The sequence below is a fragment of the Rana temporaria genome, chromosome 4 (assembly GCF_905171775.1).
Source record: "Rana temporaria chromosome 4, aRanTem1.1, whole genome shotgun sequence".
Classification (NCBI taxonomy): domain Eukaryota; kingdom Metazoa; phylum Chordata; class Amphibia; order Anura; family Ranidae; genus Rana; species Rana temporaria.
The window spans coordinates 437,341,070-437,354,400 of NC_053492.1; the positions used below are offsets into that span (position 1 = coordinate 437,341,070).

A 13,331-nucleotide genomic window follows, 5' to 3' on the forward strand; every position below is an offset into this window, starting at 1 on the left:
ATATATATATATATATATATATATATATATATATATATATATATATATATATATATATATATATATATATATATACACATACACATATACATATACATACATACATACATATACATATACACACACACACACACACACACAATTTTTATAAAACACACAACCCATATGCAAATTAGGATTACAGATTCACACCAAAAAAGGTGACCATACATTATACAATTTTCCTTTAGATTTACCAAAACCTTATAATACAATGTCACACCTAAACACTTTAAATTTGTATGCAATCAGGCAGGTCTTGCACCACATAGTTAAAGGTAAGTCTAAAAGGAAATTGAAGAAGAAAAATTGGACAATGTTTGGCCAGTTTAACCACTTACGCCCCGGACCATTTTGTTGCTAAAGGACCAGGCCCTTTTTGTGATTCGGCATGGTGTCGCTCTAACTGACAATTCGACGTGGCTCCCAAACAAAATTGACGTCCTTTCTGACAGATTCTGAAACAAGCCAAACACATATCCCCTATGTCACAATGTATAACATTCTTTGTTATAGATCTCTAGCTCCCTCTTCACTAATGAAGGTCACCCAACACCCCTTCAGGTGTCACAAAGCAAACATGACTTTCCTTGAGCCATTTATTGAGTCACAAAGAAATGTGGTCTGCAGGATGAAAAGAGGGGGCTTCTGACATGATGACCCAGGTGTCAAATAGCATACAGGTTTGCTGCAGTGATGCAGCCATTTTAGATACAGAATAAAAACAGGATTAATAAAGCTGAAGGGGGCTTATTCACATAGTCACGGATACAGACAGTCTGCTTGCAGGACCATTCTCCCATCCCTGTACACACTCACATATGTGGTTACCAGTGTGCAGCTGCAGCATGTCATTGAGTTGTGCCAACACCTGTCAGTGGCAGGAATAAGAAATGCATGATTTTTTTTTTTTACAGTGAACGCCCCTTTACAGCTGTGCGAATGGGCCCTTAGGTCCCTTTCACACGTGCGGACCATATGTCTGCTTTTTCATCCATCCGTTTGCGGTTGAAAAAGGGACATACATTGGTCCCTATGAGATTGCGGGTGTCAGCGGATGAACATCTCGTCCGCCTCCGCAAAGATCCGATTTTGCAGACGGAAGAAAACCCTATTTTTCCTTCCGTCTGCAGATCGGATGAACACGGACATACATTGGTCCCTATAAGATTGCGGATGTCAGCGATGAACATCCACTGACACCCGATCCCGTCCGCCTCCGCAAAGATCCGATTTTGTAGACGGAAGTAAACCCTATTTTTCCTTCTGTCTGCGGATCGGATGAACACGGACATACGGTCCGTGTTCATCCGATCCCCCCATAGGGGAGAGCGGAGAAAAGACAGGGCGGTCCCTGCACAGTGTGCGGGGACCGCCCTGTCATCCGCCAGCTCAGCGGGGATCAACGGAGCGATCCCCGCTGAGCATACGGAGACGGATCAATACTGATCCGCCCTGTGTGAAAGAGCCCTTAAAGTTTTTGTGGATAGTTGTCATTTATGAATGATGGGGCCTATAGGATCCAGATCCTACACAACTACATTTCCATTCCCACCAGTATTTTAAATTCCACCACAGAGCAAATGATCACATAGTACAGCAAAAGGAAAAACCAACCACTTAGGCTGCTTTCACATTGGGCAGTGGAGCCGCGGTGACGGTATAGCCGTGCCATTTGTAGCGCAACTATACCGTCGTAGTTACCGCAATATTCGGGAGCTAGCGGTGCGGTATTAACCCCCGCTAGCGGCCGAAAAAGTGTTAATAGCAGAGGCGCATTGTGTGCGGTATTACCGCAGTTTCCCATGGATTTCAATGGGAAGGCGCGGTATAGGAGCGGTAAACACCCCGCTCCAAAGATGCGGCTAGCAGGACTTTTGGAGCGGTCCTGCTACCGTACCGCTTCAGTGTGAAAGCCTTCAGGCTTTCACATTGAAGCCTGCAGGGCATTATTTTTTTATGCGGTATAGCAGCGATATTTTTAGCGCTGTACCGCATGAAAACCGCCTCAATGTGAAAGGGGCCCTATTGTTTTGGTTGAAAGTATGAAGCTTCTTTCACATGTGAGGTTTCTTAATACTGGAATTAAAGTTTAAAGTTCTCAAACAAAACAAACGCTCAGTAGCAAGCTAAAATGTTGAATACATAGCAATTTAAAAGACAAACAAGCATTTAGATTGCAATACCCCATCTACAAAAAAAAAAAAAAAAAAAAATACATAACTAACCCAAAATGCAATACATTGCAGTTTACGATCCTTAGCTGTCCTTAACATTTTTTGCAAACAGAGAAAATACCGGTTTAGCTAGAAATGCCGTTTACTCATCACTTCCTGTAAACTGCACAGAATGAGGTCTTACTTAGCCATCTCCTGCAAACTACCAATTGACCCCCCCACTCCCCGCCCCCCCCCCCAATTTAATAGAGATGAAGCAATGTTGACATATGTTTGAAATCCATATCAGGAGAGAAGTCTAGGTTGACAACCATGGCCCCCCTCCACAGATCCGTGAAGGAGAGAAGCGTGTTAGGCCCCATGTACACGGGACGCTGCTAAACGTACGTTCAGAGGCAGTTGGGCGCTTTTTTCAACTGCCTCTGAACACATTCAATGTTATCTTATGTGACCGTGTACACACTAGGGGTGCAACGGATCAAAAAAAATCACGGATCGGATCGATCCTCAGATCAGGAGCACACGGATCGGATCATTTTCGGATCAGCAAAAAAAAAAAAAAAAAAAAAAAATAAGCCAAATCTTGTTACACCCACCTAATCACTATCATTACTCCAGTGTCACCCCCCTCCACCCTGGTGTACAGACATGCTCCCCAGGTGATGGTGTAGCTCCTACCTGCAGGTGCAGGGCTCACCGATGCTGTCTCCACATGTCTGCAGGCAGTTCCAGGTCTGTAGTGAGCGCGCTGAGGCGGGGAGGCGTGTCACGCTGTGCTCTGACAAGCACATGGGGGTGGAGCAAGATGGCCGCAGCTCCGGAGCTAGGCCTAAGCCGGGGACTTTCCTACGGCCGAGGCTCCGGAGCGCTCCGCGGATCGTGTGGTGTGCCGATCCGAACAGGGTGACCCGTTCGGATCACGGATCGGTGACGATCCGTTGCACCCCTAGTACACACTCTCAATTATTGCCGTTTCTAGGCAGTTGTGTTTAACAGCATTTCTTTGAAAGCAAAAAAAAATAAAAATGGGTTCAGACGCAAAAGATTTCCATGTTTCAGACCTCAAACGGACATTTTAAACGTGGGTTACCATCTGTGAAGTTTAATCATTTAGGAGCAATTGTACATGGAGCCTTAAAGTATATATAACCTCACCTTGTAACCCAACTCATTCAGTTTTCAATTTAAGGCTGGGTTCACACCTATGCGAATTTCACTGCATTCAATTCGTATGGTAGGAGATTGTGACCGGGATCTCTATGGAGCCGATTTCACTTATCTCCGGTGCGGCTCCGGTGCAAAAAATAGCACTGGGGTCCTGTGCGCCTTTTAGTCTAGTCTACTTTAGGTCTGAATTCAGTCCAAAAATTTGGGCCAAAATCAGAACGGAAATGGTGAACGGGGTAGCACCAGACCCCTGCTGTGAGCCCAAGAGTGGACTGACAACTCATGGGGTCCGAGGCAATAGAAGATTATGGGGCCCCACAGTAATATTATATATATATATATATATATATATATATAATATTACATATATATATATATACACACACACACACACACACACACACACACACACACACACCTTGGGATTTTTAGACCAAAAGGATGTCGGTAAGGGACAGATTTTTACATACTGTCCCTGGTTTTACTGAGGCTGGCAACATTAGAAATACTTTTTTTTGTGATCACATACCCTCTGTTCTCAGCTGCATAAGAAGCTCAGATAGCTGAAGGAAAAGAAGCACCAGCAGCACACTGGTCTTTCCAGTGAATGGATGTGCAGGGAGGGCGTGTCAGCACAAGTCTGATCATTGGAGGGGGAGCAGGCTAGCATAGCTAGAGAACTGACCACACTATGTTCTCCAACCTAGTGTGGTCAATTTTTTTTAATAGTAAAGCAAAGGCACTGTCAAAATCACCAGGGATTTCACACAAAGGAAACAATTTAAAGCGGGGGTTCACCCTGAAAACAAATTTCTAACATTACATCCAACTCACTACCGACATTGCAAGTATGCCAATTATTTTTTTTTTTTGCGCTGTACATACCTTGTAAAGCCATTTTCTTAGCCAGCTTCCCGGTAGTGCCTCCCGCGAGAGTGGGCGTTCCTATGCAGCAGTCAGTGATTGACATGATGACAAACACTACCTACCCCCCCCCGCATAAGGAGCGGCACGAGTTGCCGAAAGAAGCCGAACATCGGTGCGCAGGCGCCGTATAGTGCCGACTCGACTTCTTTCGGCAACTCGTGACTCTCCTTATGCGACAAGGGGGTAGTATTTGTCATCATGTCAATCACTAACTGCTGCATAGGAATGCCCACTCCCGCAGGAGGCACTACCCGGAAGCCGGCTAAGAAAATATCTTTATAAAAAAGGTATGTACAGAGAGGGAAAAAATAAAATAAAATAAAAAAATCAATTAAAAAAAAAAAAAAAGTGGACAAAACAAACAAATAAACAGATTCCTCCATCCTCACAAACTAGGTGCATGGAGGACTCTCCACCAACCGCCACCACCCCGGACACTGTATTCTGACAGCGGCACCTACCACTGTCAAAATACCTTGGATCAGCAGCTTCTGATCGAAGAAGAGTTTTCCAACATGTTCCTTCGACATAAGTCAAACAAATAATCGACTTCTGTAGAACCACGATCACTGATCGAAAGCCGGTCTCTGCTGAACGGGTCGAATTTCAGTGTGCGGTCAGCATTATTTGCAGGATCACCAGGTAAAATAAATGCAAAAAGGAGCTAGAAAGAAAAAAAAATTAAAATAGGGAGGAGAGAAGAAGGTTGCAGTCACCACACCAAACACTAATAAGCTTCAATTTATTACACTTTTGGCTGTAGATACACTTTAACCACTTGCCGTCCAGCCACAGTACATATACTGCCGCAGGTCGGCTCTATATTGTGTGAAACAATGCAGCACCTGTACATCATTTTGAGCAATAGACAGCGGGCGTGCACACACTGATTGGCCAGAGGGGGAGCCAATCAGTGGGTCCGGTGCACGAGATGTCTGCCGATAGTTTCCCAGAGAGGAAAAATGGCGATCTGCCTATGTAAACAAGGCAGATTGTTATTCTAAAAAGGAGAGAATATGGAGATCTTGTGTTCCTGCCAAGTATGAACATGGACTTCTGCATTCCCCCAGTCAGTCCATCCCCCACAGTTAGAAAGCACCCCCTAGGGACACACCCCAAACCCTTCCCTACCAATGTCCCTAGTAGGGCACAGTGCAAAATGAATATTACACACACACAGTTCAACAAAATCCGGGCGCCCAGTCGCAATTTCAACTAGAATTAGTGACCTGGCGCCCGGGAAAGGAAGCTTAGGCCTTCAGAAGGCCGCGGCCTCAATTACCGGACATCACGGGCCCCCCCGAGATCGAGCGGCGGGCAGGATGTTTTAGGCGAGGCAGCGGCTTCGGCCTAGTCCGCAAAGCGCCGGTCCTATGGAACAACATTTTAAACAAAAATTTTGCCCACCTTCCAAGCCAAGTCGCCATTTCTAATCGCCATGGCGACCGGGATTTGTCGAGCCCTGCCTTATCCTGTGTCTCCGTGCGCCCACGCCACACTATCGCATCGGGCTGCGCCAGCAATTGAGGCCTGAGGCCGCGGCTTTGCGGCTTTCTGCAGGCCTATGCTTCCTTCTGTGATCTGGCGCCATCTTGTGGTGGCTGTTGGCATGACAAGTAAACCAGCAATTATAATGGAGCTTCCCAGTGTTTTACACTGCCATCTCCTTCCCTCTAATTAGAACCCCCAAACATTATATATATATTTTTTATTCCAACACCCTAGAGAATAAAATGGCGATCGTTGCAATACTTTCTGTCACACCATATTTGCGCAGCGGTCTTACAAGCGCACTTTTTTTGGGAAAAAATATATATATTTTTTTTTATAAAAAAAAAAAAGTGTAAGACAACAGTAAAGTTAACCCATTTTTTTTTTATATTGTGAAAGAAAATGTCACACAGAGTAAATTGATACCCAACATGTCAGGCTTCAAAATTGCGTCCGCTCGTGGAATGGCGACAAACTTTTACCCTTTAAAAATCTCCATAGGCGACGTTTTAAAAAAATTCAGGTTGCATGTTTTGCGTTACAGAAGAGGTCTAGGGCTAGAATTATTGCTCTCGCTATAGCAATCGCGGCGATAGCTTTGAACACCGTTTACATATGTGTTCGCTAATGTGCACAAGCTCGGCGGGACGGGGCACGTTTTCTGGCTCCTAACTTTTTTAGCTGTATGTATGTATGTATGTATGTATGTATGTATGTATGTATGTATGTATGTATGTATGTATGTATGTATGTATGTATATATATATATATATATATATATATATATATATATATATGCACACACACACACACAAATATCTTTACTAGTAAAAAAAATATATATATATCATTAATAAAAATGCCATAAACGTAACCGAGATTTTTTTTTTTTTTTAACCAAAAATATGTAGCAGAATATTGGCCTAAATTGATGGGTAAAAGTACAATAGCATTTACATGCAGTATGCATGAGAAGTGCACACACACACACAATTTATACCACCAGAGAACACTCCAAAACAGCAATCCTGCAGTGACAGTAAAGTGATGCTTTTTTTTTTTTGCGCTCTCTACACTGCTCACAAAAACATCCTGTTCATGCAATTAGCACACAATATAATAGATCAAACAAACCATGTAAAACCCAACCAGCAGAGAAAAAAATAATAATTTGAGTTCTGCAACAACATATGAAGGAAACAACTGCACAAACCCCCCCAAAAAAAAAATTTTCTTAAAGGCTTGGTAAATAACTCCCAATTATCTGATGAGGCTAAACAGAAAAAGAAGTTGATCCCTGTGCCTGCGTGGGTTTCCTCCCACACTGAAGACATGCTGGCTGGTTAATTGGCTCCTGTCTAAATTGGCCCTAGTATGTGTACATATGAATGCAAGTTAGGGACCTTAGGATTGTAAGCTCCATGAGGACAGGGACTGATTGATGTCAATGTACAATAATTATACAATATATATTTTTAAGTGCTGTGTGTTGTATAAATACCTGTAATAAACAATGATCTGTCGGTAGCTCATGCAAACGATAATTTAAATTACAAAGTCATTATCCTTCAGTAGATTGTAATCCCGCCTGTGTCTCATTCACCTCACCTACAGGCCCTGCTACTACACGACACTCCATACTGTCCTCACCTCCACCACAGGAGCTGCCAGCCAGGAAGGTTTCACTCCATCCTACACCCTGGAGCTGCGGTCTCCTATCACCCGGTGCAGTAGTGTGTACCCTCCATAGGTTTCCACAGAGCACCTTGAATGGCTCATGTACACAGCGCGAGAAGCAGAAATCCAGATTTGGGGTTCTCAGAGATCCATCTGAACTGCTTTTCAACTGTAAATAGGATGTTGTGCAATTTTGCTTTGAGCACCTTAGAAATTCACAGCCGTTGTATACGAGACCTCACAGTAAGCAGGTAGGTGCCCATCAGGGCCAAGGCCCCGATTACACCTAGTGATGGCAGAGCATTGCCGTTTTAGCACATTTTGTGCCCCGTTTTTGGAGCAGCACCATTCATTTGAATTGTCTCCTCTCGGGTCCAAAAAAAATAAAATAAAAAAAGTGGCTCCTGTACCTTTTTTGAAAAGCGCATTTGGAGGTGACATCAGCAATAATGGCAACCGAAAGTGCATTTTACAGCGATTTTACCAGGTTGCAGATGTGAACAGGCTCTAAAAGACAAAGTTCACTTTATCCCAAAACCATCGATAAAACCGTCACTTACCCCATTCATCATGAGTATGAATACTACAGACAAATCTAATACCTGTCATTTTTATATCCCAACCCCCCCCCAAGGGACCACGTTCCCCAGGAAAAGGAAATGCTCCTCTCTTTCCTTCCCATCTGTAAAGCCCGGTACACACTAGACATTTTCTTTCCATTCCTCCCAGCAAGCTGAAGGAAAAACATAAAATGAAGAACTTGGGAGGAGCCGCTGTACTAACTGTAAGTAAAGAGATCTCCCCTACTCAGCTATTGTGTTCTGCCAGGAAGGCGCCTCCCCCGCCACAACACTGTGGTCAGCGCTCTTAACCATTGGCTGAGAGTGCCGATTGGGAGCCTGTCGGCAAACCTTTTTCAGGCATTCCCCTTTAACAGAAGCCGGTGTATTGACACATTCTGCTGCCCATCTTAGAATGCTGCGGAAGTCACGTGTCGGCCAACAGCGCATGCGCGATGCGTTCCAAACGTAAGTGCGATGCGTTCCAATGGATTCACGACAGTACACACCAGTGAAACCTCGGTCGGCATCCAGGCTCTTTCCTTAACATCCCCGTGGATTGGAGGATGTTAAAAAAACAGCCAGGAGGCCAACTGGCCACTTTCCTCTAAATCCACGTCGCCCTGAATGCCGGGTTCGCTGGTGTGTACTGTCGTAAATCTATTGGAACGCATCGCACTTGTGTTTGGAACGCATTGCGCATGCGCAGTTGGCCGCCACGTGACTTCCGCAGCATTCTACAATAGGCAGCAGACTGACACTACACCGGCTTATGTCCCTCTCCTGAAATAAGGGATATAAAAAAAAAAGTGACCGACTCCTCACTGTACCCCATAGATGTGCTTCTACAGGGAAGGAATGTGTTGTATTGTCCGATGCCACTTCTCCAGCCCCTTTTGTGCAGCTTTTCGCCCCCACTAGCAGGGCGCATTTAACCCCAAAATAGGAATTTATTGCAATGGGCAGGGGCGTTTTGGGAGAGCTGTATACATCGCTGCCAAACCGCCCCAAAGATGCTGCTTGCAGGACTTTTTCCAACGTCCCGCAAGCACACCGCCCCAGTGTGAAAGCACCCATTGTAATGACTGGGAGACAGTTTTCAGGCGCCATTTCTAGCGTTAAAACGCCTGAAAACTGCCTCAGTGTGAAAGGGGTCTAAAGGATACATTCACCAAAAATTTTTTTATATATATATATATATATATATATATATATATATATATATATATATATATATATATATATATATATATATATATATATATATATATATATATATATATATATATATATATATATATATATATATATATATATATATATATATATATATATATATATATATATATATATATATATCCCCCCCATTAAAAACTTGCAGAGCATTGCACCCGCCCGCAATCAGCAGATCACAGGTGCAATCCTGCAGACCCTCAGCATAGCTATCTGCCCATACATGATACGGGCAGGCAGTTCCCTGAGAGCAGGAAGATCAATAGAGTACCAGAACGATCACCAGCGCCCTTGTAGTTCGAGAACTACAAACCGTCAGACGCAATGACCGATGGTAGCCATTTATTCACAGGAAAATGAATGACGTGGACATGTGGGCACTGCATGACCGCATGGTTTTCAAATTGTGACAGTGAGTGTGGGGACAGGATCTCCACCCGCTGTTGATGGGATGGGAGGGGGATCAAGAGGGGAAGGCTGTAGATGCTGGAACATGTCCTAAAAGGTGAACTAATCCTTTGAATCCCTCCTTCCTCTTTTCATACAAATTGCAGAATTTTTCTCTTTTTTATTTTATAAATCCACGGCCCTGCTCTTCTGAATTTCTTGCTGCTCCACTCTAGGCGTGCAGGGGGTGTAATAGTGACTGGGCGTGCAGGGGGGGTGGTGTAATAGTGACTGGGCGTGCAGGGGGGGTGGTGTAATAGTGACTGGGCGTGCAGGGGGGGGGGTGTAATAGTGACTGGGCGTGCAGGGGGGGTGGTGTAATAGTGACTGGGCGTGCAGGGGGGGTGGTGTAATAGTGACTGGGCGTGCGGGGGGGGTGGTGTAATAGTGACTGGGCGTGCGGGGGGGGGTGGTGTAATAGTGACTGGGCGTGCGGGGGGGGTGGTGTAATAGTGACTGGGCGTGAGGGGGGTGGGGGTGGAATGGTGACTGGGCGTGCGCGGGTGGAATGGTGACTGGGCGTGCGCGGGTGGAATGGTGACTGGGCGTGCGCGGGTGGAATGGTGACTGGGCGTGCGCGGGTGGAATGGTGACTGGGCGTGCGCGGGTGGAATGGTGACTGGGCGTGCGCGGGTGGAATGGTGACTGGGCGTGCGCGGGTGGAATGGTGACTGGGCGTGCGCGGGTGGAATGGTGACTGGGCGTGCACGGGTGGAATGGTGACTGGGCGTGCACGGGTGGAATGGTGACTGGGCGTGCGGGGGGCGGGGGTGGAATGGTGAGCGGGCGTGCAGGGGGGGTTGAATGGTGAGCGGGCGTGCGGGGGGGGGGTGGAATGGTGAGCGGGCGTGCGGGGGGGGGGGGGGTGGAATGGTGAGCGGGCGTGCGGGGGGGGGGGGTGGAATGGTGAGCGGGCGTGCGTGGGGGGGGTGGAATGGTGAGCGGGCGTGCGGGGGGGGTGGAACAACTTTTAAATCTCCTCAATTTCTTCACCGGAGGATAAGGCCCCTTTCAGACATGCGGACCGTATATCCGCTTTTTCATCCATCCGTCCATGTATGAATGAAAAAGGGACATACATTGATCCCTATGAGATAGCGGGTGTCAGTGGATGAACATCTGCTGACACCCGATCTCATCAGTGTCTGCAATCCTCCGATTCTGCAGACGGAGGAAGTTCTATTTTCCCCCATCCGTCTGCGGATCGGAAGAACACGGACAGACGGTCCATGTTCACCCGATCCCCCCATAGGGGAGAGCGGAGATCTGACAGGGCGGTCCCTGCACAGTGTGAGGGGACCGCCCTGTCATCCGCAACAGAGCGATCCCCGCTGAGCAAGTGGAGGTTCACGGGGCGGATCATCACGGGATCCGCCCGTGTGAAAGGGCACTAAAGGTCATCGGGACAAACAGAGAAACCGCCAGCGAAGACACAGACAACAACCACCATCTGACAGCCGGGTTCATCCCGGTATTCCTCATCCAATACTAGAAGATGGGATCACCTGACCTGTACAATCCTCTGCATGACCGACACCAATCATCATCATCCCACACAGGAGAGTCCGAGAACATCCACCAATCCTGAGAGAGAGGCGGAGTCATCTCCCCATCTACAGCAATGTGTCCCAGTCCGAGAAAAGGCCTGAAGGCCCCCCCCCCAATCCCTGACATGAGCAGCTCATCATACATCCTCCAGGTGCCGCCTGACAGTAATCTACCCCACCACATACACACCTGACAGAGCCCCTCATACACCCTCCAGGTGCTGCTTTGTAGTCCCCCCCATACACCCTCCATGTATCCCCCCTCCCCCATTACACCCTCCATGTACCCCCCCCTCATACAACCTCCATGTACCCCCCCTCATACAACCTCCATGTACCCCCCCCCTCATACAACCTCCATGTACCCCCCCCCTCATACAACCTCCATGTACCCCCCCCCCTCATACAACCTCCATGTACCCCCCCCTCACACCCTCCATGTATCCCCCTCCCCCATATACCCTCCATGTACCCCCCCCCTCATACAACCTCCATATACCCCCCCCCTCATACAACCTCCATATACCCCCCCCCCTCATACAACCTCCATGTACCCCCCCTCATTACACCCTCCATGTACCCCCCCTCATTACACCCTCCATGTACCCCCCCCTCATACACCCTCCATGTATCCCACCCCCTCCCCTCATATACCCTCCCTCATACAACCTCCATGCATCACCCCCTCCCCCCATACACACTCCATGTATCACCCCCCCTCCATGTACCCCCCCCCTCATACACCCTCCATGTACCCCCCCCATACACCCTCCATGTACCCCCCCCCCCATACACCCTCCATGTACCCCCCCCCCTCATACACCCTCCATGTACCCCCCCCCTCATACACCCTCCATGTACCCCCCCCCCCTCATACACCCTCCATGTACCCCCCCCTCATACACCCTCCATGTACCCCCCCCCCTCATACACCCTCCATGTACCCCCCCCCTCATACACCCTCCATGTACCCACCCTCATACACCCTCCATGTATCCCCCCCACCCTCAGACACCATCCATGTACCCCCCCCCCCCCTCATACACCCTCCATGTACCCCCCCCCTCATACACCCTCCATGTACCCCCCCATTACACCCTCCATGTACCCCCCCCACCCTCAGACACCATCCATGTATCCCACCCCCTCCCCTCATACAACCTCCATGCATCACCCCCCTCCCCATACACCCTCCATGTATCCCCCATACACCCTCCATGTTTTCCCCCTCCCACACCCTCCATGTTTTCCCCTCCCCCTCATAGAGCCTCCATGTACCCCCTCCCCCTCATAGAGCCTCCGTGTCCCCCCTCACCTTTGAGTGCCGGTAGGGGGGAGAGCTCCACTAGCGCCCCCTGTCCGCGGAACTGTGAGGATCCCTGAGATCTCTTCAGTCGCTGCGCTTTCCGCACAGACTTCCTGGTGAAGCCGTCCACTTTCTCGGCGGCAGAGATGGCCGACATGACGCGAGGAGGAGAGCGAGTCCGGTCCCGGCCCTTCTAGCGGCTCTCCGTCACACTTCTCCCCGCCATCCTTCCCGGGGAAACTTTTCCGTCACAGCGGAGCCTCCATGGGCCGCTCTACGGGGAAACCTGTGGCGGCGGCGGTTCGGTGACTGCCTGTGTTCTCTCCTAGCGCCGGACGGTGACTGACAGCCCGCCCGACCAATCAGAGCGCAGGGATCACGGTGACGTTTCCCACCTTACACAGCGCCCGGGAATCGGAAGGAATGTTGCGGTCCTTGGCCAGTGGGGGGCAGCAGAGCACCGCGAGGAAAGAGAGGCGGCGCTTCGCTGCTTACGTAACGCACGGTTGGGGGGGGGACATTTTTGAACAGAGGTAGGCGGGCTGTGTTGTCATGGCGACTGCCAGAGCCGCATCAACAGGTGGCTCAGCCAATGACAGGCCGCAAAAAGAATTCCACTAAGGCGCTCCGTGTAAACCCGTAATATGGCTGATAAAGGGAGTGGAGTTGAGGATTTGAACTGTTTATAATACGCCGATGTGCATTACTGCTCAACTAGACAGTACTTCACCCAGACACTAGGGGGAGAAGTACTGGAGCT

At 48.3% G+C, this 13,331-nt stretch overlaps 1 protein-coding gene across 3 annotated transcripts in view; it reads right to left on the bottom strand.

Moving 5' to 3' along the window:
- PPP2R5A (protein phosphatase 2 regulatory subunit B'alpha) overlaps positions 1-12,937 on the bottom strand; it is a 141,148-nt gene extending 128,211 nt beyond the window's left edge. The window contains exon 1 of one of the 3 annotated variants that reach the window (XM_040351476.1): positions 12,581-12,933. In XM_040351476.1, the coding sequence (XP_040207410.1) occupies positions 12,581-12,728 (148 nt within the window). In that variant the 5' untranslated portion in view covers positions 12,729-12,933. Of the gene's footprint in view, positions 1-12,580 lie in introns of all 3 variants that reach the window. The other 2 variants (XM_040351477.1, XM_040351478.1) reach the window with 2 other exon arrangements.
- Positions 12,938-13,331: the final 394 nt, after the last annotated feature.